This window comes from Chrysochloris asiatica, unplaced genomic scaffold (genome assembly GCF_000296735.1).
Source record: "Chrysochloris asiatica unplaced genomic scaffold, ChrAsi1.0 scaffold00077, whole genome shotgun sequence".
Classification (NCBI taxonomy): domain Eukaryota; kingdom Metazoa; phylum Chordata; class Mammalia; order Afrosoricida; family Chrysochloridae; genus Chrysochloris; species Chrysochloris asiatica.
In genome coordinates, this window is record NW_006408595.1 from 8,129,611 (window position 1) to 8,155,388 (window position 25,778).

General features: G+C 38.2%; 1 protein-coding gene across 1 annotated transcript in view; it reads right to left on the bottom strand.

Annotated features, from left to right (window-relative positions):
• Nucleotides 1-25,778, bottom strand: part of ADAMTS20 (ADAM metallopeptidase with thrombospondin type 1 motif, 20) — a 246,227-nt gene that overhangs the window by 188,924 nt on the left and 31,525 nt on the right. The window contains exon 3 of the mRNA XM_006865315.1: nucleotides 22,849-23,011. Within this exon, the coding sequence (XP_006865377.1) occupies nucleotides 22,849-23,011 (163 nt within the window). The remainder of the gene's footprint in view (nucleotides 1-22,848; nucleotides 23,012-25,778) is intronic.

The following is a 25,778-nucleotide window of genomic DNA, read 5'->3' on the forward strand; positions in this document are numbered from 1 at the left end:
ATGTATGAAAATCTTCAAACCTCTGTGATTTATCAATATCATTAGAAAATTTAATAACTATTATTATAGGGATGTAGTTTATAAATATTTTCACAATTTTTATTTTAAAGAGTTTCACAAGTTAATACACTTGCTAGTAATAATATGGAGAAGATCTATGGACATGCCTGTCAACAGGTGAAGCTTAAACATAGATAAGACATTCCATTCTTAGCCTTCACTGCATCCCTAAATCAGTTAACTATTACTGTGTATGTTTTAAAACACACAGACATGTGACACAGGTTAAGTGAAACTTCAACAGCCACCAATAACTGACATAATAATGATATGAGTTCATGTCTCCTGAATATCAATTACATCTGATACACTCTTCTAGAGGTCATATGTGGTAACACATGTCAAATGTCAAGAATTTAGCAACCAGAGTCATAATGGAAAATGCTGATTCCTAGATAACTAAAACAAGAACTAGCTAATCATATCCATGAAAATACTAGGTCTAGTCCTTCTTGCACTACAGAATCATAAAGGTGAGCCAAGATCTCAATATAAAGGCATTTAGTGCCTCTTGGGATTTATGACTAATCTAGAGATGTTTAGCTAGATCAGGAGTTAAGAACATATGTGTGTGTATGTGAGGGGGATTCAAACACTTTATGGAAAATTCCATTATCTTTTAATTCTACTTTTACATGAAACTTTTAGAGTTCCCTCTTAGTCTTTGAACTTATGAATGTGTAATTGTTTTTAACTCCTGATAATAAGATAATAAGGAACACTAATTTTTTTAAACTGTTTTATTGTGAATTATGTGGTAGTTTATATGGGAGAACATTAGCTTTACATTCATCCTATCGTATATCCTTTCATTGCCATGGTTACAACCCCCTCCATGCATCATCAAACAACCAAAGGGTACACCCCACAAGCCTGCCGCCTGGTGGTCAACACACAGCCCCTCTCCCTCTCTGGGTCTAGAGTTCCCAGTCACTCATCTCTCCACATCATCCTCTCTGCCTCCATCTCTGGTTTCACTGTTTCTCTGGGTAGGGTCCCGCACTGAGCTCTTCTCCCTTGAGGGTTCAAGGGGCCTCCGCTCCTAGACTGCAAAGTCAACCACACCCCTTCTTTATGCTACAAAACATCTACCTTTACATTTCCAATCCTCACAGTCAGTCCTGATAGTAACTATTCACTATTGTATCACATGAGTGCTATCCACATCTCCTTTCATCAGTCCCGCCCAGACAGATTGGATGCTACTCAGTGGAGATTCTACCTTCCTCCATGCCCTCTGGATCTAGGCACCCTCTTGAAAGCTTGTAAGCCAGTCACTTCTTGCATTTGTAGCACCCTCGCCTCCAATTTTGGGTAGTCAATGTCTGAGTTGCCCATCCCTGTCTACCCTGTATACTGAGTGGGAATGATCCTCGCTGTAAAAATGTGTTCCTTCTTTTGAGCTACTGCATCCATAGGTGTAGGTCAAGTTCATCAAATTGTAGTGGATTATGTTTTTTTTCCTCTTCTTTCTTCCTCAAGTTGAATTCTGATCATCCAGTCATTGAAGCCAAGTCAAGTGGATATTATCTGCAAGTGTGGGTGTTCTTGTGCATCTCCACTCATTTCTTATCAGCTGGATGCTTCTCTCTCCACTCTAGTCCTCTGTGGCTATGTCATTGTATCTGGGCCCAGGAGTCCAGAGGTCTTGCCAAACTGCTGGCCAACCAGGTCTCAACCCAGGTTCATAGGAGTGTACTGAATGTGGTTGGACTTAGTTCGTAGCTTCATTGCTGTTTTCCCCTCACTTCCCCTCATGGGTGACCAACGTGGTCACCAGTCAGAGCACGTGTCTGCTCATGTGTTCCCACTGATTCCAAGGCACACAGCTGCAGCAGCAGCAGTGTTACTCTGGCCATTATCATTCACTCCTACAACTGTATGGACTCTTCTTCCGGACTCTAATTCCTGAAACAGCTATTAACTGAGAACAAAAGAATTCCCATATACAATGTTCACCTAATGTTCAAATTTGGCTTAGAGGAGTTCTACATATAAGAAGTTACAAACATATTTTTTAAATAAATTTAATATTAAAAAATAAGGTTTGTATAAAAGCCATTAAATAAATGTAAAATGTTAAAAATTCAAAATCAAAGTGATCTCTTAATAGTATTTAATATTATTATACAACCATATTTTATTTAATTTGCTTTGGCAGGACTTATTAAATCCAGTATTTTTAGATTTTGACAAACGTGGATGGGGGGAATCAAACTCTGAAATTATTGAGCTCTTCTTTTCAAACCAGTACTTTGTTATTTTATGCTACATCCCAGAACTTAATGAATAATTTTTGTAATATTATTGTTTTTATGAATTTTATTTAATACCAGAAAGTTAATCCAGTGTCTGAGTACATCATGCATGTGCAAAAGAAGTTGGCGACCTACAGATCAGAGTGGGAAGGAATTTGTCTGCTTACCAGCTTTCTGGCTCTCTTCCAAAGGAGAAAAGTCCTCTTGAGAAGGGCTTCTGGGGCTATGGGCAGAGGTCCTGGACGCTCTTCACATGAAACCAGTGTATCAGCCATGTGACCTGGCGATGGGCCCAACTCTCACTCAAGCACTAATGCTCTTTACAAAGTGTGAAACACTGGCCGGGGCCAGACAAGATCATGAGCCATCGTCCATGTGCAGTTGTACTCTGTGTTTGTACTTACTGTGAGAGCAGTCCAGTTCAAGTCTCAGTGTCTTTAATTAGACTGCTTCTAAATGGTGCAACTCTGAATCAGATTCTAAATGCAAGCAATTGGAATCTTTGCTTGCTCTCTGAAAGGAAAGCATCAGGTGGCTAAGAAGTAGAGAGCAAAGAATCAAATTTACTTCACTAAGCATTTGCAATTTTTTGTTTAGCAGAACAACCAAAGACAAACTATAAAATGAGCTATATGGTTGATTAGTGATCTAATACTTTAGACAGAAGAATCATTTATTTATTGTCTCCTACGCAGGAGAAAGATGAGGATTTCTGCTCCCGTAAAGATTTACAGCCTCGGAAACCCTGTACAGGGTCGCTATGAGTCGGAACTGACTCCACGGCACATAACAACCAACAACAACACACATCTATTGGGAGTCCTGGTGTGGCGCTGTGGGTTAAAGCACCAAACTGCAAAGCCATTTGAACTGCAAGGTTGGCTGTTTAAGCTCACCACCTGCCCCTTGAAAACTCTATACAGGATCGCTACGGGTCAGAACCGACTCGAATGCACTTCACAACACAACAACATATCTATTTAGTTATTTTCACTTCTTTCTTAAATACCTACTGAATAAGTCTAAATGGATACTATATGTAGAAAACAATAATAATGTCCCTTACATGGCTTACATCATTTCAATCATTCCTTTCCATGTTGACCCTCATCTTCCTTGCTCTTTACCTGGGCAAGAGGGAAAATTATAAACCAAATTTATTCATGAACAGAGATGCAAAAATTCTAAGGAAAATATTACCAAATCTAGTCTGGCAAGAACTAATCAGTCTAGTTTACCACATTGACAGAATTGTTGTTATGTGTGGTTAGAAGCCATTGAGTCAGATCTGACTCACAGTGACCTCACATAAAGCAGAACCAAACATCATCAAGTCCTACGTCATCCTCACAGTCACTGTGTGAGCCTACATTGCAGCCATTGTATCATTTCAGTTAATAGAATAAAGATGGAAAGAAAGAATATGATTACTTTGATACATGTAGGAGGTGAGGGTGGGGACTCTGATAAGATTTAACATCCATTCACAATAAAAATTCTTTTTGTTAAGTGTTGTCTACAGACAGAACAAAATACTGTCTAGTCCTATACAATCCTCCCAATTGTGACATTTGATACCATTGCTGCTGCCACTGTGCCAATCGATCTTGTTGGGGGGTCTTCCTCTTTTATGCTGACCCTCCACTTTACCAAGTATGATGTCCTTCTCCAGGGACTGGTTCCTCCTGACCACATGCCCAAAGTACGAAAAAGTCTCACCATCCTAAGGAGCACTCTTGCTCTACTTCTTCTAAGACAAATTTATTTGTTCTCCTGGCAGTCCAGGGAGACTTTCAATATTCTTTGCCAACACCATAATTCAAATGCTTTGATTTTTCTAGTGTTCCTTACTCAATGTACAACTTCCACATTGCATATGAGGCAACTGAAAATATCATGGCTTGAGTCAGAGACACCTTAGTCATCAAACTGCCATCTTTGCTCTTGAATGCTTTAAAGAGGGCTTATGCAGCAGATTTGCTTAATGCAATATGTCATTTGATTCCCTGACTGCTGCTTCCAAGAGTGTTGATTGTGAAGCCAAGAAAAATGAAGTGTTTGACAACTTCATTATTTTCTCCACATATCATGATGTTATTTAAAGTCTTAGTAAACTAGAAATTTATGGGAATTTCCTTAATTAGATAAAAGGTAACTAAGCCAAACCTACAATAGACCTCAAACATTCTAGAAAATGTTGAAAGCATTCCTTCTAAATTTGGTAATGAAGCAAGGATTGTCATTATGGAGTCCTGGTGTGGCGCTAGGGGTTAATGCGCCAGACTGCAAAGCTGTTTGAACTGCAAGGTTGGCAGTTCAAGCTCACCAGCCACTCCTCAGGAACTCTATCCAGGGTCGCGATGGGTCAGAACCGACTCGATGGCACTTAACAACAACAACATTCCTAATCAACACTGTTATGGAAATCTTAGCCAGTACAATAAGGCAAGAAAAAGAAATAAAAGTTTGAAGGACTGCAAAAGAAGAAATAAACTGTCTACATGATTAACATGGACAAAATCCAAAAGAATAAAAAAATAATTAGACTATATAAATTTGACAAGGTTGCTAAATGTAAGGTGATTTAAAAATGCCTGTATTTGTATATGCATGCAATAAATAGTAAATATAAATTTTAAAATGTTATCACTTACAACAGTATTAAAAATGCTAACAAACACCCAAAAAGAAAATGAATAAAAATGTGCATGAATCGTTTAAAGAAAATATGAGGGAGTTTAAGGAGAGTAATACTATGCCATATTGATGGCCTAGAAGGTACAATATTAAATTTTAATTCTCCATTGAATTGAGCTAGGAATTAAATGAATTGAGACCAAAATCACTTTTTTCTTTTTGTAAATGAATGATTCTAAAATTGATATGTACATATAAAATGACAAGAATAATCAAGACAATCTTAAAGGAGAATAAAATTCATGGATTCTTCTGTCAACTATCAGGATTTATAATACACCTATAATGGTTAAGGAGTCCTGGTGTGGCACTGTGGGTTAATGCACCAGACTGCAAAGCTGTCTGAACTGCAAGTTCAGCAGTTCAAGCTCACTAGCTGCTACTCAGAAACCCTATACAGGGTCGCTATGGGTTGGAACTGACTCGACGGCACTTAACAACAACAACATAATGTTTAAGGCAGCGTGATATTAATAGGACAGGAAAATTACAAGTGGAAGACAAGACAATGTCCAAATCCAAACCCGTATTATATGGACACCTTTCTGAATGTTACATATGTTTAAAATATTTAATTCTTATAATATGTATTAATTGATCAAAAATGGGGCTTTAGTCACATTGCTTTTGATGGTTTTAATCTAAGTACACTATTTTTTTGGATTTTAACAAAAGGAATAAATTAAAGTTTTAAATAATTGATAGCTTGTAGTGGTTACGAATCAGGCTGCTAACCTCAAGATCAGCAGTTCGAAACTACCAGCTATTCCATGGGAGAAAGATGAGGCTTTCTGCTCCTGTAAAGATCTGCAGCCTTGGAAACCCTGTACAGGGTCACTATGAGTCAGAACCGACTCCACAGTTCTTAACAACAACAACCACAACTCTTAATGATAACTGATGTTGTTGTTGTTAGTAAGTGCTGTTGAGTCAGTTCTGACCCATAGCAACCCTGTATGGGGTTTCCTAGCAGCAACTGGAACTGCTCAACTCAAAGCGACTCTGCAGTCCAGCGCATTAACCCACAGCATCACACCAGGACTCCAATAATAATTGACAGCAGATAGAAGTTGTTATTTTATTTTATGCAATGTTACATCCCAATGTTTAGTAAGTCACCTTTTTTTTAAATGAATGTTTACACTCCATCAGAATTAGTTTCCAACAAGGAAGGCCTAAAGAATGTTCATTGAACTCTTCTTGGTAACATGTTAGTTTTATAGTTTTATTCAGGCATATAGTCTTGAATTCACTCCAATGAGCACAACATTTGTTAAGGTCATCAATAACTTGTATGAAAATGCAATGAGAATTTCGAAATCTTCATGTTCTTTAAACTCTCAACACCATTTAACTGTTTTTAAAATCTTTTCTTACTTGACACATAATACCCTATTTCCTTGACCTCTACTTTTCAGTTTTCTTAGTGGATTTTTCTTCATCTCTCCAGCATCTAAATGTGCATGTGCCCCATAATTCTCTCCTTGCATTTGTTTTGCATATAGCTTTGTAACTTCCAAAATCATCTGTCTTCTGACTCCTATATTATTATATATCAAACCCAGATCTTTCTATTGACTTTCTGCCTTGTATATTCAAATGGTACTTGACTCCTCCCTTGTTGTTGTTGTTAAGTGCCATTGAGTTGGTTCTGACTCATAGTTACCCTTTATAGGGTTTCCAAAGAGCCACTGGTGAGCTTGAGCTGCCAACCTTGTGGTTCAAACTGACCTTGCAGTCCAGTGCATGAACCCATAGCACCATATCAGGACTCCTGACTTCTCCCTATGGATGTCTAATTGTTGTTGTTAAATGTCCTAGAGTCAGTTCTGACTCATAGCAACTCTGTATAGGGTTTCCAAGGAGCATCTGGTGAGATTAAACTGCCAATCTTGTAGTTTACACCAACCTGGTGGTCCGATGCTTTATCCCACAGCACCACACCAGTATTCCATGGGTATCTAAGAGGCACCTCAAACTTAAAATGTCTACACCTAATTTATCAGATTCTCTCCAAAACTTGTGGCTGCCAAAGACTTACCCCTCTCAGTAAATTTCACTAAGACACTAGCACTCTATTTGTTCAAACCAAAAAAATCTGAAAATAATCCTTGATAACTCTCTTACTCTCAAATCCCATTTCCCCCAGTCCTACCAGTCAATAAATTCTTTCAGCTGCACCCTCAAAATATAGATAATCTCTAACCACTTTTCAAACCTTCATGGCCACTACCCTAAATTGAGACAATCATTTCAACAACATTACAGTATCATACTAATTGGCCTCCTTGCATCTCTGCCTTTGTTCTGCTAGTCTTTTCTCCATATAATATTCTGGCTGATTTCATAAAATGTAGGCTTTATCATATTACACCTCTATTCAAACACCTCCAGTGGTTTCCAATGTCAGTTACAACCCAAGTTATTATTGTGACTTATGATGTCTTGTGTGTACGGTGGATTTACCATAAACTTAAGCATAAGCCCGTCTCTCATTTGCAATACTTTCAAAGGAACCATAGGAATTCTACATTCATAATTTCGTATTATTTTTCTTAAAGAAGCCCTCATAAATTGCATAAATTGCAGACTTCACATACCTACATGATCTAAACTCTCCCTACCTCTCTGAGTTCCTCTCACATTACTCTCTCCCTCAGATGTTTGCAGTTTTAGTTAAGGTTTTTTGTTTTTGTTTTTGGTCACTTCCTTAAGATCTTTTCCCAATATTACTATATCAATAATGTCAACTTGGTGGTCAGGTATGGTGTTGTCAGAAAAGCAATGGACTAACAACTGCAACGCTGGTAGTTTCCTCAGACCCCAATACAGGGTCATTATAAGTCAAAAGCAATAATAACAAAGCTCATCCCTTACCATTCCATATAAAATAGCAAGTCATGTCCTTTAACCCTTTCTTTGCTTTGTTTTCTATAGTACTTGCCATTTAGCAATAAGTACACACATTTTTTTTTTTTTTTTTAACCATTGTTTTATTATTACTTGTTGTTCATGGGGTCCATGAGGGCAAGGATTTTGTTCTGTTCATTGCTGTATCTGAAGCAGCTAGAATACATGACATACAAATATTGTATAAATGAACAAATGAATAAACAAGCCCATGTTGGAGCAAAGTTGAGGCTTCATCCTCTCAAGTTCTTAATGTGGAATAATGGGTCTTCTCTCTGTTACCAGCTTTTCACTTCACTTATGCAACGTCCAAGCCCACTCTGGAATATGGAGCAGGGACAACCCATACACATGTCCTACCATTTCCCTCATCTGGCTTCACTTCTCCTTTCCTCTGCCAACCAATCGTCACCCAATAGTGAGGAACAGAAAGGACAAGCTTTTCAGTGACTGACTCTATACCAGGTGAAAACTTCAGGCAGCAATGGAGCCACTCACCCAACTATGTCCAGAAATTTGGAAGACAGCTACCTGGCCACCTGACTAAAAGAGATCCATAGCCGTGCCCATTTCAAAGAGAGGTGACCCAATGGAAAGCAAAAATCATCAGACAATATCATTTATATACCATCCAAGTAAAATTTTGCTAAAATAATTAAAAAATGGGTGCAACGGTACATTGACAGAGAGCTGCCAGAGGTTCAAGCCAGATTCGGACAAGGACGAAGGATATCACTGCTGACATCAGATGGATCTTGGCTGAAAGCAGAGAATACCAGAAAGATATTTACCTGGCTTTATTGCCTATGTAAAGGTTTTTTATTGTGTAGATCATGACAAGATATTGACCACATTACAGAGAATGAGTATTCCTAAACACTTAATTGTACATGACAAGAAGCAGTCATTCAAGCAGAACAAGGAGACACTGAATTGTTTAAAATCTAAAAAGGTTTGCACCAGCGCTGTATTCTTTCACCATACTTATTCAACTGTATGCTGAGCGAATAATCCAAGAAGCTGGATAGGAGGAAGAAACATTAACAACTTGCGATATGCAAACGATACAACCTTGCTTGTTGAAAGCGAAGAGGACTTAAAATACTAATGAAAATCAAAGACCACAGCCTTCAATACGGGTTGCGCCTCAATGTAAAAAACAAAACACTCACCACCAGTGCTCTGAAATAGAGCACAACTACAAAAAGACCTAAAAAATGAGTGACTAGTCATCTTTTTCTCTATAAATGAAGAGCACCCTAAGTATTTCAATAACACATATTTAAGGCAAAGAAAATGTTTTTCATTTGAGGAGCCATAATGTCTCACTAAGCAAGAAATGGATTTGAAGCCAACAAAACAAAACAAAATAAAAACACAAGTGGGAAGACAGAACCTTGAAGGGCACTGTTGTAAGGAAAGGTAAATGAAGATGCATTTAAATTCTATAATTGAGGTTTACACTGCTGTCAACTAAGAAATCCTAAAGACTTTACTAAGTTGCAAAGTGACTGAAAATTCTATACGGAAACTCCCAAATAAAAAGTGGATTATGTAAAGTGAAGACAGAAAAATTCTTAATGGAAATAGAACAGAAAAAGAGATTCACAGTATATGTTAAGTACAGGGCAATAGTCTCATATCCTACTCAACAGCAGATTGGCCTAAAACAAGTGGACATAGCTCCAAAAAGACATATGAAATACTAGCAGCAAACAGGAAGCTCTAATTTGACAATATAGTAAAATAACAGAAATATGAAAAGTGGTTTGACATCACTATATTGAACACATGACAGAGCTTATTCTTTAATTAGGGAATACAAATGTAATAGTTTCTCCTAAACCTCAAGATCTATAATCCTCTCCTATCCATTTGCAGACTACCACAGAAATAACATCAAGAAAAAACACTGACATCAAACTGAAAATAATGAATCATTTCCACCAGCAAAACCTTCCCCAATTTAATGATACAGTATGAAATACATAATCCTAGTAAAAAGAAAGAAGCAAAATCTTTTCAATTAACTGCTAATAGCACCCAAGTAGTCCTTCCTGAAAAGGACTACAATTAGCACAGCATTGAAAGGTAAAGAGGATTACAATCGCTTCCCTATTATATATTTTCAAAATACACCTGACTCATTACAGAAACATACGCTCTACTTCCAAGCATAGTGCATCTCTTTTTGATTTGCCCATTTCACATAATTCAGGATTGTGGAAGTCATTTAGCTCAGAAAAATAAATAAAAATTAAAACCCACCAGATAATACAATAGCATAACATTTCATGGGTAGATGAAATGACACTTCAAAGTTCCAGGATACTGCCACAGTCATGGTAATGACACTATAAAGTGAACTCTCAGCAGAGCTTCCAGACTAATACAGATCACGAAGAAGGAGAGGCAGCCTACTTCTGATGGGTTAAGCACGGAAAATCTCATCAAAAGCAGAAAAACATTGTCAGATAAAGTGCCAGAAAATGAAAACGTTATGAATACCAGAAAACATTGTCAGACATAGTGCTGAAAGATGAGACCCTCAGGTTGGAAGGCACTCAAAAAATGACTGAGGAAGAACTGCCTCCTGAAAGTAGAGTTGACCATAATGAATGGAATGGAGTAAAGCTTCAGGGACATTCATATACTGATGGTGCACAAATCAAAATGAGGAGTAGCAGCGGCACACATCCATAAATAATCAGAACATGGAATTTTTCAGGAAAATTAGAAGTTGTTAAAAATTAAACTGAACACATAAATAACAATATCCTAGGAAGCTGTGTGCTGAAATGAACTGGCATTGGCTATTTTGAATCTGACAATCATATGGTTTACTTTGCCAGGATGGTATCACATTCATCATCAAAAAGAACATTTTTTAAGATTTATGCTGAAGCACAAATGCGGCTTGTGATAGGATAATATCCATATTCCAATTTATGCACCAACCACTAAAACCAATTATGATGAATTTGAAGAACTCCACCAACCTCTTCAGTTTGAAATTGATCAAATAGGCAATCTACATGCATTAATAATTACTGGTGATTGGAATGTGAAGGTTGGAAACAAAGAGGAAAGATCAGCAGTGGAAAAACATGGAATTAGTGATAGAAATTAGGCTGGAAATCATATGATAGAATGACTTATTCATTGTAAATACCTCTTTTAAACACATAAAAGATGACTATATACATGGACTACACAGGAATCAAATTGGCTACATCTATAAAAGATACAGTTGAAAAAATCAGCATAATCAGCCAAAACAAGGCCAAAGGCCTACTGTGGAACAGATCATCAATTATTTACATGTAAGCTTAGGTTAAAGTAGAATAAAATTAAAATAAGTCCATGAGAGCCAAAATATGACCTTGAATATATCCCACCTGAATTTAGGGACCATCTCAAGAACAGATTTGATACATTAGATACTAATGACTGAAGATCTGAAACTTGTGATATGACATCAAGATCACCCATGAAGAAAGTAAAAGGTCATTAAAAAGGTAGGAAAGAAAGAAAAGACCAAAATGGATGTCAGAAGAGTCTGAAAATTGCTCTCGAGTACACAGAAGCTAAAGCGAATGGAAGAAATGAAGAAATAAAAGAACTGAATAGATCATTTCAAAGGGCAGCTTGAGAAGACAAAATCTAGTATTAAAATAAAATGCACAAAGACCTGGAGTTCTCATGCTGAAGGAACTAAAGAAAAGAACTCAAGCCTCAACTTGCACCATTCCTAGTGTGGCACTGCTGGATAAGCACTGGATTGCTAACCACAAAGTCAACAGTTCAAACCCACCAGCCACTCCTTAGAAACCATATACAGGGTCTCTATGAGTGGAAACCAAGCATAACAACAATTGTGAAGATGGCACAAAATCGGGCAATGTTTCATTCTGTTGTGCATAAAGTTGCTATGAGTTGGAACTACATTAACAACAACCGGCAAAATCTTCTATTATGGCAAGCAATAACGCTTACAACCCTTTTCTAGTTTCCACTATAGCAACAGAACAAAACACACTGCCATTAAGGTGATTCCAACTCACAGTGACACTGTATAGGCTTTTCCAAGACTGTGCATTTTTACAGGGACAGGCAGTCTCATCTTTCTCCCATTGAGTGGCTGGTGGGTTTGAACCACACACCGTGCAGTAAGCAGCCCAATGCCTATCCCACAGTGTCACCAGGACGTCTTAAGTTTCCATTGTACCAAAACTAAACCCATTGCCATCAAGGCAATTCCGACTCATAATGGCCCAGAAACTGCAAACCTTTATGAGAGTAGAGCACCTTATCTTTCTCCTGCAGAGTGCATAGCGGATTTGAACTGGTGATACTGTGGTTAGCAGTTAGTGCATATCCAAAAGCACCACCAAGGTTCCTTAGTTTCCACTGCATTATGGTTGCTTAGTGCTGCCATGTCAGTTCCAACGCATAGCAACCCTGTATAGGGTTCGCAAGGATTTGAACCACTGACCTTGCAGTTCAAACTGAACTTGGGGTCAGTTCTTATCCTACAGAACCACTAAATTAAGTTGTGCTTAATATAGGCAGATATTTGTAGATTGGGGGGAAAAAAAGGCTTTTGGGGGAGCAAAGGTAGTAGGGAAGGAGTACAAGCTGGACTTCCAAGAAAAAATGAGCATTAGGCAGGGAGAGACCTGATATTAAATCTAAAAACAGGAAATGAAATTAAAATTTAATTTAAATTTTTTATCATTTGAACTGGCAGTTAAAATTAGGGTAGTGGAAAAAACAATGTAAATGTATATGAAAACTACTTTAAAATAGTGAGTATCAAAGGTCCTTATCAAAAACTGATAATTCAGAGGAGCCATATATCTGATAGGAATCTGGTATGGTGCTGTCAGATAAGCACTGGACTGCTAACCACAAGGTCAGTGGTTCAAACCCACCAGCCACTTTTAGGAAACTCTATACATTGTGGCTATAAATTGGAACAAACTTGACAGAACTTAACAGCAACATATATCTGAAAAGGTGTAATACCCAAAACATATTTTTTTTAAAAATTTCCTACAATTAAGCAACAAAAAATAAACCACTCATGCAAATAATGGACAAAGAATTTGAACACACATCTCACTAAACAGGATATTCAAAGGGCTACAAGCACATGAAAAGGTACTTAGCATTGTTAGCCATTGTTGTTGCTAAGTGCTATCAAGTCAATTATGACTCATAGCAACCCTATGTAGGGGTTCCAAGGAGCAGATAATGAGTTTGAAGCCCCAATTTGTGAGTCAAACCAACCTTGTAGCCCAGTGCGTATCCTACAGCACCACATGCAAATCAAAACTAAAATAAGAACCCACTTCACTTCTGTTAGAATTGTACTGATCAAAAAAAAAAAGAAAAGAGAAAAATAGTAACAATAAGTGTGCCGAGGTTGTAGAGAAACTGAGAACCTCATTCATTTCCAGTAGAAATGTAGAATAGTATCGCCACTGTGGAAGCCAGTTTGGCAGTTCCTCAAAAAGGTGAGTATAGAACTCCCATAGAACCTAGCAATCCCAATCCTAGCTATATGAGGGTGCTTTAAAAAGTTCATGGAAGAATGGAACTAAAAGATAATAGAATTTTTCTACAAACTTGCTGAAGCCTCCTTGTTTATTCAGAAGTCAAGGAAAGAACACAACATAACATAAACCTGTATACCAATGTTTATTGCAGCACTTTGCACAGTAGCTAAATGTGAAAACAAAAATGCCCATGCACTAATAAATGGATAAACAAATTGTGTTACATATATATAATAAAGTCAGCCATAAAGAGAAACAAAATCCTGATGCATGCCACTACATGGAAGAACCTTGAAGACATCATGATGAGTAAAGTAAGTCAGATAGTAAAGTACAAATACTGCATGCTTTCACTTATATGAAATAAACAAATATACAGAAACCAAATTATTGATAGTTATGAGTAGTAGTGATGGTGGGAAAGCCGTGGAGTCGGTTCTGACTCAGAGCAACCCTGTGTAGGGTTTCTGAGGCTGTAAATCTTTATGGGAGCAGAAAACCTCATTTTTCTCCCGCAGAACCACTGGTAGTTTTGAACTGCTAACCTTGAGGTTAGGAGCCAGATTCGTACCCACTATGCTACCACAGCTCCTTATGAGTGGTAGTTGTTGTTGTTATGAAGTGCCATTGAGTCGGTTCCGACCCATAGCGACCCTGTATAGGGCTTCAGAGGAGCAGCTGGTGAACTTGAACCACCGACCTTGCAGTTCAAATGGCTCTGCAATGTGGCGCATTAACCCACAGCACCACACGAGTGGTAGTAGTGAGGGGCAAGTGGGAAGTTTTTGCTTCGGGGCACTGAGTTTAAGTTAAAGGAAGTAGAATGATTTGGGAAAGGATAGTGAGAATGGCTGCACAACTTGACGAGTATAATAAATGTGAGAGAATTGTACGTGTAGAAATTACTGAGATGATGTATATTTTCTCATATTTCTACCATAATTAAAATTAAAAAACAAAGAATGACCAAGAACAGCATTTTCAAAAATGCTTAATTCAGGAGATGGGCAAGTAATAACAACCAAGAAGAGAAATAGGAAAGTCAAAAAGGTTGAAGCAAAATGTCCATGAAAAGCCAAAGTAAAAGGGAAAACTTCAGTTAGAAGAAACTGATTGATAGTGTGAAATATTTCTCCTATGAATGATGTAAAATTAAGACTGAGAAAGCGTATTGCTTATGGCAAGTACATAACCAAAGCTGACCTTTTAGAGACTAGTTCCGGTTAAAAGATAGTGTTGTTGTTGTTAAGTGCTGTTGAGTCAGTTCTGACTCATAGCAACCCTGTATAGGGTTTCCAAAGAACAGCTGGTGAGTTTGAACCACCGACCTTGTGGTTCAAACAGACCTTGTCGTCCAGTGCTTTATCCTACAGCACCACACCAAGATCTCATTAATTACTTCTATGTCTATTTGGAAGCTTGAACTGACTCCTGAAAACACCATTAACAATTTATTCTTTCAACATATTTGCCATGACTATTGTTGTTGTCAGGTGCCATCGAGTCAGAACTGACTCATAGCGACCCCATGCACAGCAGTATGAAACAATGTCAGATCCTGGGCCAACCTCACTACCGCTGCCACACTCGATGCCATCAATGATGCCACCTGGCCAATCCATCTCCTTGAGGGTCTTCCTCTTTTTCTCCTACCCTCCATCTTACCCAGCATGACATCCTTTTCCAGTGACTATTCCCTCCTGACAATAGCCATACTTAATATAGTCTGTCCCTGGATTAATTCATGGCACTTCCTTCTCTACCCTTAGATAAGTAAACTATTAAAAATGGCAGAGAGCTTAGAAATCATTAAGAGATTGCAAACTGGTGGTTGGAGGCCAGCCACATTGAAACATCACTTTTACAACATTTTTCACTTCAAAAATAAACAACTCTGTATTTTGAATTTTTAAAAAAGATATGAACGATCTGGCAACACATATCACATTTCTGCTGCTTCTTTTGCAAGAAGCATATAAATTTTAGTGCCATATGGACACCTCAATCTCCCAATGGTACCTCATTTCAGTTTTTCTTATAACTGCCTGATCCCTGTAGGTATAGAAATCAGAAACCTCTAAATTTGACCAACACATTCATGTAAACAGGAAACAGATTAAATTCATTAGCCCACTATTACCGACCCAGAGAGGTTATGGTATGTTAGCAGGGCCAGGATAGAACTCCCTCCATTCCCAATACCTATGTGAACCGTGGCCTCCAAAGACACTAAAAACATCTGCCATTCCCAGGCAGATGCCGATTAAAATATCCTCATTAAAAGAAAGAGAAACAATCTGCATACAAATGTATTTTTAAAGGCCGCTCTCTTTTATTCACAGATACATAATCCAAATAGACTGCTCACAAAAAGTCATTTAACATTTCGAAAACCACTTTAAAGAAATGATCGTCAATTTTCTTGTTTGTGTGCACTTGTTTGACATGCAGTCCTTTGTTGACAACATAGGTTTTTCTTTGAATCAGTCTCCCTGCCTTCAGTCTCTTCTCATTCAAATTCAATATTAACTTGTTAAAAAAGCTGCTATGCCAGCTGAGTGATACATTAAAAATGTGTATCACATGAACTCTTTGCTTTAAAACTTCTTTATCTCCCAATGCCAATGGCATAACTACACAGTCTTTTAACTTAGAACAAAACTTTCTTTCAGCTCTGGCCTCTGAGTACCTTCCCAACCTTCTCTCCCACCTTCTTCGCACACATCTGCACCTTATTTCCTGCCCTAGTGAGGTTATTCTTCTACACACATTAATTGTTTTCTCTCTCTGTCTGCATTGTCCATACAAACAGGCTGTGCCTCAGCCTTCCAGGCAGCCATAACACAAGTAGGACTGAGACATATACCCTAACCAGCATCAGCCATTCAATGGGAGCTACATTCACCTATAATCAAACAAGACATGAAATATACATACAGTGTTGGCAAAGAGAAAACCCTATTACAGTGAAAGCCGTGAGAACAGAAACTCAACGGGGCTGCGTTGTTTCTCTGGATCTCACAAGAAAAGCAATGGTGCAGCTTGCCACTATCATTCTCTATTAGTGAAAATATTTTCTTTTCCTTCTCTGACCAATTTCTGCCTTATACAAGTTCTGGCTTTCACAGGTTTTACAACAGATTCTCAAAAAAGATCGCATACGGTCCCCACAATTACCCATGTCCATTCTCATGTTGCTGGGCAGGCATGCTGTAGTTCATGTCTGATGCTGGGTTCATTTCACTACTTCCTCCAGTTGCCACTGTGCTGCCCATGGCTTCAGCTCTGTTGCTGGACCCTGCTGGGCCTTGCCTTTAAAGCAAGATCCCTACACAGGATCCCCCAGCCTCAGTCGCTAGGCCCTTCTAAGCCTGTGCCTCGGGCTCCTGCTACGTTACCTGGGCCTGCAAGGCTCTCTTGCCATCAGACTTTCCAAGCCCCCACTGTCTAGGAGGATTGGCATGGAATTCCTACATGGGCACACTCAGGCCTCTCAAGCACTGCACAGCAAGTGTTACAGATCCTTCAGCTTCAAAGATTAAAAAAAAAAAAAAAACAACTACCCAAATGCTCTCAAGTCTTACTCCATGGGTTGGCAAGCCCACTGCTGCTGTATTTCAATATCTTGGGTCTTTTTCAGTATTGCAGCTTTTTGTTCTGGATCTAAGAGATTCTCAGCACAGGGATCCACAGTCCTTGGTTCATGAGATATACTCTAATCTAGACTCTTCTTGGAAGAACTTTCCCAAATCTCTGTAGAACAGGTGCTTATAGATAAGCAAATTTCTTGTCAATTTCAAAGCATCGCCCTCCCAGTAGGAACTCAAACTGACTGATCCAGTCATAAACTATAAATCACTCAATTTGCAAAGTCCAAGCCAATCATTTTGTGGGAATTACAAAACCTAGAAAGGCCATATAAAAGCAATCCAATGCACAACAACACATGTCGGAATTTTACGGCTACAAATGCTACTCGCTCTGCCTAAACCCCTCTTCTCCCTACCCTAGAAAATACCTCTATATTCTTCACAAGGGAAATTAAATGGTTTAAATGTCACCTTTCTGATAAAACCAGGGCTATCATTTGTTGGCCCCTACGACGAATACTACATTGCCCCTAATACTGTTTGTGTAACCTTCACACAGTTTTGTGTTTCTGTTTCCGTGTTCTTTTAGCCCTCTGGACTGTGAAATCCTAAATATTGTTGCTGAAAGGTGCTGGCAACTAGGTTCAAACTCATAGTGACCCTGTGCACAACAGAATGAAACACTGTGTGGTCCTGGGCCATCCTCACAATTGTTATGTTTGAACACATTGTTGCTGCCGCTGTGTCGATTCGTCGGGAGGAACTGGTCCCTCCTTATAATATGTTCAAAGGGCAAGGGACAAAGTCTCATCATCCTTGCTTTTAAAGACCATCCTGGATGCACTTTTTCAAATTTGTATGTTCTTTTGGCAGTCTTTGGTACTTTCAATATTCTTCTTCAGCATCATAATTATCGTGGCTGTTAGATGCTGTCGAGTGGGTACCTACTCATAGCAGAGACACTGTCTTGTCCTGTGCCAACCTCACAATCATTGCTCTGCTTGAACCCATTGCTGCTGCCACTGTGCCAGTCCAGCTCATTGAGGGTCTTCCTCTTGTTTGCTGATCCTCCACCTTATCAAACATGATGTCCTTCTCCAGGGCTTGGTCTCTCCTAATAAAATGTCCAAATTATGAAAGGAGAAGTCTGGCCATCCTGACTTCTAAGGAGCATTCTGACTGTATTTCTTCCAACATAGATTTGTTTGTTTTTTTGACTGTCCATGGTATGTTTAATATTCTCCTCCAACACCATAACTCAAGTGCATCATTATTCTATGATCTTCTTTATTCATTGTCCAACTTTCATATGCATATGAAGTTATTGAAAATACCACGGTCAGACGTGCCTTAGTCCTCAAACTAACACCTTTGCTCTTGAACACGTTAAAGACTCAAATCTTACCAGGACAACAATCCTTTACACACTCAGTGGACTCAAAATAAGAGATAATAGTCTCTAAAAAATTAGGGAACATTTGAAACTGTCAAAGCCAGTCAACATCATCCGAAAATGTTTTCAAAGATGTTCTGTTTTCACTCACACCAAACCCTGTGTTTTATTACTTTACTAATTCTTTAAGCTCTTAGCCCATTGTACTCAGATGAGAGTGGTAGATGGGCGATGAAAGAAATGGAGGTGGCTCACCAATGTCCTGAGGAAAGCAGGGTAATTCTCATCTGACTTTGAAGATAAGCAATAGCAGAACTATACTAACAGAATTCAAGGATGCTTTTCATTCTTCAATTTTTTCAGCTACCTGGCTTTCATTTTATTTTGTTTCGGTGGTGGTGTGGGATACTTGTTTGGTGTTTGCTCATTTTGTGGGCTTTTTGTTTGCCGGTCTTGCCATGTCCACTGGATTTAACTGAAAAGATAACTGGTAACTATCTGAGATCATGGCATTCACAACTGCTTGGTTTGGCTATCAAATTAAATTTTCATGGCCCCACAGTACAGGGTAAAATCTCACTTTGTAAATAGTTTAATTCATTAAGGCTGATAATACTACAACTTGTATATCATTATGACATTTTATATCATAATGAATTAAAACCATCAATGAGCATATGGGGGTAAAAGAAATCAGTTTAGTGCATGGGTTAGTCTTTTTTTTTCCCCCATTGGGAAACAGCTTTATTTACAAAACAGGTCTGAAATAAGAACATAAAATGACAAGCCCTTGGAAAGTGTGGGAGAGCTGGGTCTTGGGGACCCATGTGTAAAGCCCAGGCATCCAGGCTGAGGGTCTGAAGGAGAGTTGGGTGTGTGCAGGGGACCTAAAATTTGAACTCCTTGTATTTCTTGCTGTCCCCATGGCTGTCCTGGGACTGTGCTTTTCATTTCTTTTGCTTCTGTTTGGCAGCATGTTCAGCCACCATGTCACTGAAGTCTTCTTTTTCTACTAGTACCTGCTGCTCATGCACATGTTCCTCATACTTCTGGGTCATGGCCATGGGATCCAGCTCCAACTCTTCAGGTGCCAGGGCCACTTCCACACCTTGCAGCTCAGTGGCTGGGTCCTTGCGGCTCATAACTACGGACATGTCATAGATGTGGGTTGATCACATCATGGCTCCCCTAGCATTGGCCATTATCTTCTCTAGCAGCACAGTGAATAGCTGAGGTATCTCATTTCCATCCACGGCCTCCTCAATCTTCTTCTTCAAGAGTCTCCATTCCAGCTGGCACCGATGAAAACTCACGGGTTAGTCTTTAGGCCCACCTATTTGTTAGACACTCCTACAGATTCAATTGGATATAAGATGTGATTTTGCAAGTATTTCTGAACAATAGTATGTGAATTGCAAAGAAACAAAAACCTTAAATAACACTGTACTAATTACATTCATAACTCTCCACTTTGACTAACAAAACAGTGAATTAACAGCTAATTATTTTGGTCATTAATTGACAGCCTTTGTTATTGATTAAAAATGTGTTTGTTAATTGTACCTAAAAATGGAGGTGATTTAAGACTGAAAAGACTGGATGCTACCTTTTACATTTTAGTGGCTAAATATGGTAGAAAAGAGGCTCTTGGGGATTAAAAGAAAATTAAGCCCCATAATTTTCTATTTGCTTTTCATTTGTAGTTTTTAATAAATCTTTAGTATCATTTGTTTTTTTATTTCTTGAACAAAAGAGCCTGGCTTTGCTTGAACCATTTTCGTGCTGATAATGAACACAGATTGTGAATGCAAAGCCCTGCATATCATTATCTGCAGCAGTTTATGCATTCAGAACGTCTACTTGGTAGTTTTATTCTTAAAGAAGCTAAATAGTTCATTAAACAAGCTGCTTCTGAATGGTAGATCAGAGCAAGCATAAGCTGTCTTCTGTAGAACTCTATTGTGAAGCTGTACCCATTTGTGTTTTCTTTGAAGCCATAAAAATGAAACCCTTATGCTCATATTAAAAGCATAAGAAAGACATCTATTATGTCAATAGATTTAAAACACGGCCTTAGACACAGTGAGAACCACTCCAAAATGGCAATCTTATAATAGCAAAGGTTAAGAAGTGCATTCCCGGGGGAACCTTCAAAGGCCTACATATCATTATACCCCAAAACAGATGGCATCACAGTGTTTGGAACTATAGTTTATGGACACCTACAATCTCAAATAAATCCTTTTGAATCCTATTCCTTTGTCTAGATTTTGTACTTTGATGGTAACTGCAGGTGCCTTTCTTTTCTCCACCATATTATTGCACATCATCATATGAGTAGTAAAGCAGTGTGTACATATGTGGACACAACTCTTAACAAATACAACTTTTATCTAATATACAAGTGAATTGTTTCACTAGTAACAGATTATAGGCTATGGAAATCTAGGATTGTGAGATTCTGATGTATTGTAAGTCTTCAGTTGTCTGAATTTTGTAAAACGTGAGGATGAAAATATACCTTTCTCACATAATGCTAGAAGTACAAATTGATAAAAGTCACTTTGTAGAAACAATGTGGAATTACCTAGTATCTTCTATGTTTATACCCTGGAGAAACTTGAAAACACAGATACTAGCAAAGTGGGACAAAACCATTCACAGCAGTATTACTGGTAAAAGTGAAAAACTGCAAACCACTCAAAAGTTCAAAAGGACGGCAAAGCTGTGAACTGTGATATACTCAGGTGATGGAATACAGCACAGCCACAGAAATGAAAGAGCTGCTCCTATGTACACCAATATAGAAGAATCTCAGAAACAACACTGAGCAAAAAGCACAAGTCCCAGAAAAACACATGCAATATGTTTCCATCTATATAAAGGAGCTCTGGTAGTGCAGTGGTTACGAATCGGGCTGCGAACCGGAAGGTCAGCAGTTCAAAACTACCAGCTGCTCCGCGGGAGAAAGATGAGGCGTTCTGCTCCCGTAAAGATTTACAGCCTCGGAAAGCCTATTCAGGGTCGCTATGGGTCGAAACCGACTCGACGGCACCTAACAACAACAACAACAATATAAAGGTAAAAACATGCAACATTGAGGAATGTGTTCTTGCTAGTTAGGGATGGATACTGTTAGCGTAGTGGTTACGAATTGGGCTATGAACCTTAAGGCCAGCAGTTCTAAACTACCAGCCACTCCGTGGGAGAAAGATGAGGCATTCTGCTCCCGTAAAGATTTACAGCCTCGGAAACCCTGCACAGGGTTGCTATGGGTCGGAATCGACTCGAAGGCACTTAACAACAACTGTTATTTAGGGATGGATATTGTTATTGTAAAGAGCTCTGTAGCGTAGTGGTTACGAATCGGGCTGCTAATCTCATGGTCAGCAGTTCAAAACTACTAGCTGCTCCGTCGGAGAAAGACGAGGCTTTCTGATCCCGTAAAGATTCACAGCCTCGGAAACCCTATGCAAGGTTGCTGTGAGTTGGAACAGACTCCACAGCACATAACAGCATTGTTATTGTGAGCACTGGTGTGGATCTGCAGGATAAGCACTGGACTGCTAACCTCACTAACCACAAGGTTGGCAGTTCAAACCCACCAGACCCTCTTAAAAACCCTATACAGAGTCGCTATGAATTGGAGGCCACTTGACAACACTTAACAACAATATTGCTATTTAGGTATACACACACTTAATATATTTTTAAAAAGCAAAATCATTTTTAACAGCAACAGACTGAGCTAGAAAACACTAAACTTAAAAAGTTAATATGAGACAGAGACCCAAAGGGGGCTTAAGTCTACTGTTCTAGTCTTAATTATGTTTCAATTCTAAGCCTGGGTTTGAGAATGTTAGGCTTGCTTTATTTTCTATTATTATTTATACCATATACATATTTATAAAAGACATTTATTAATTTGTTGATAAAAAAATCACCTTAAAATTTTATATTTCTCAAGTCAGATAAAAATGATTACTTTTTTGCTAAAATATTTTATCATATCTAATATTCTTGTTATTAAAAAGCCTATGCCCAATTTTTTAAATTACATATTTAATTTTTTAATTCTTCCGAGAAAAAAAAACAAATTTTATTAGTGTGAGCAAAGGATTCAAGGGAAAAATTTCTATGATGATTTTCTATAAATTACATATACTGGATTCTATTTTTAACTTAAATTTAGTCGACTACAATAAAATTACCTATCGCTATTAGAGTATTTCTAATGGGTACTGATAGGTCAAAAAATTCATTTTAAAATACCATTATACTTATTTATTTAAGAGATTATGCCAATTGTCAGTTTCTCTATACACTATGTAGACAGACTCATAATTCAATTGCACAGACTTGTGTTTTATAGAATGTACCTGAAACTTCACAAGGATTGTGAGATGGCAGGATATGGTTCCTCGTTAATTCCTGTCTGTATATAAGATGTGGCTTGTTGTGATCATCTTCATGTTCACTCCCATCTGCCTTCATTATAGGTTCTAAGAAATATTCACCATCATGAGCCTTAAATGTTCCCATCTGAAAATAAGTAAAATAAAAATTAACTTTTCAAAAAACAGTCACTAAGAAGGATGGCAAATTGTGCCACAGGTTAAAGTAGGCAGATGGCTGTACAACAGCCAGCTGTCTTTCATTAAATGTCATTAACTAAGCATATTCTTTTTTTCCCATGGCTCACATTTTTCTTTTGTTTAATGTATAAAGTCATGAAGAGTAGATTGTATCTCCACAGGTACAGTTGAGACAGACATTCCAGGGTAAAGAATGGTGTAAGTGAAAGCATTAAAAATCTAGTGCAGTCATAGTAACGACTACTTGACTTAGTCTTAGGACAAGACAAGACTTACAAGGTAGATTGAGGTCACGTAAAAGAGACCTTGAATGTGATGCTACTAATTAATAATGTATTTTCTTAGCAGGGGTCCACTGAAGAGTTTAAACAAAAGACTTTTGTAAAAACTACACCATCCAACATCAAATATGCTACTTGGCATCTCTACTTCGATAGCTAGTTGCAGTCTCACCTTTAATATATCCAAAGTCAAACTCTTGATTCCCTTTCCAAAGCTTGATATTTCTGCATTGTTCCCTATTTTAATAAATGGCAACAGTAGTGTTCAGGTTGCTCAAGCCAAAAAAAAATCGTAAAGCGAAATCTAGGATGGCCTTCTCTCTCAACACTCCATATCTGCAAATCTTAATGGTTCAACCTTCAATTTATAATGAAAATCAAACTACTTCTCACAAATTTCACCACTACATCCATGATCTAATCTAGCATTCTCTCTTTCCTAAAGCAAACCAATAATCCTCTATGGTCACCATAAAGGAGTCACAGGAATTACTTTAAAAGAAATCTGGGGTGGGAGTGGTGACAAGAAGTCTGAAACACATCACTCTTCTGGGGGGAAATAATTCCAATGACTTTCGAAGCTTTTAAAGTAAAATAGAAAAGTCTTTTCTGTACAACGGTCAGCAATTTTTTAGGTGATGTGCCCACCCCATTTCAGTATCCCTTGACTCACTCTAGAGCTCTCTCCTGGTATCTCTATTCTTCCTCAAACATGATCAAGGACACTGGTTAGAACCTAAAAACTTTATATTGTTAAGTGAAGTCGAGTTGGTGTCAACACATAGCAACCCTATGTTGAGAACAGCTGGTGGGTTTGAACTACTGACCTGGTGGTTTGCAGTTCAGTGTTGATCCTATTGTGCCACACCAGAAGTCTCCAAGCTTTAAAGCACACTGTAAATGTGCGTCTGTGGAAACACAAGTACTCTCATACACTTCTTCTGGAAAACTAAATGAGTGGAAATCTCTATGCAAAGCAATCTGACAGTATCTATTATTGTTAAATACATTTTCCCTTTGACCATAAAGGTCCCTTTCAGAGAATTTCTCCTATAGGTTTTATACATTTACACACATGTGAAATAACATACATAACATGGTTATTAACTTTAGCACAGTTTTAAATAGCAAAATATTAGAGCCGATTCAAAAGTCCATGGATAGAATCTCTTTAAACAAACCATGGTACAGACAAAAGATAGAATATCATGATTTGAAGCAAACAAAAAGACAATTAAGAAAATATTCTATGTGAAGATATGGAAAGATCTCCAACAAGTATTGTTAAACCAAAATATAAACTTAGAAGTAGGGTGTACAGTTCACTACCATTTGTGTAGTAAAAAATAGAATTTCTATTTGCTGTATTAAGGAGCTCTGGGGTGTTGAAGAATTAGCACAGGATTGTTAATCACAAAGTTGATAGATAACACCCACCACCCACTCCACAGGAGAAAAATGAGATTTTTGACTCCCATAATGACGTACAGCCTCAGAAACCCTATACAGGATCGTTATAAGTCAGAATTGTTTGATTTTTTTTTTTTTTTATGTGCTTGCTTGCTACTAAAGGGATTCTAGAAGAATTTATTAGAAACAATACAGGTGAGGGTGGGAGAAAACTGGGTGGATAGAGGAAGGTATTTCAGGCAATATGATGTTTCTCAGGTACATCGTATTGCCTGAAAGTATTCTCCCAACCCAAACACAATGTCCTTGACTCACCACTCTAAAGCTAGCTGGCTACAGCTCATCTTTCAAGCTTCAGATTAAGTAACAACAACCCAGTACATTTCCTTGACCAAGGATTTAGGTAACCGCATCCCCAACTCCAACGCCTCAAAATACATTGCTTTTGCTGTTAGGCATTAAGTGTCGTTGAGTCTGTTCTTACTTAGAGTGACCCTATAAAGAGTTTCCAAGAAATGCTTGGAGGATTCAAGCCACTGGCCTTGAGTTTAGCAATCGAGTGTTTATTGTACAGCACCACACCAGGACTCCCAAAATACTTTACACCTACTTAATTTATTAGACTCCTAGTTTGGCACTATAGGATCAGCCCTGAATTTTGAACCACAAGGTCAGCACTTCAAACTTACCAGCTGACCCCTAGAAACCCTACACAGAGCAACTATGAGTGGGGACTCACTGGAGGGCACTTAACAGCAATCTAATTTCTTAAGATAGTCATCATGTAACGTTTACACATTTGTTAACTCTTTATACGTATCCTTCCCCACTAGACAGAAGGCTTCATAAAGACAGGCCAGCCCCTGGATTTCCATTTCCTAATTCAGTACCCTGAGATAGAGGACGTATGGTACTGGTGATGTCTGGATGTTATCCAGTCAATTCTGACTCATTACGACTCTGTAGAGGGTTTCCAAAGCTGTAAATCTTTACAGGAGCAGAAAGTCTCAGTCGTTTCCCACA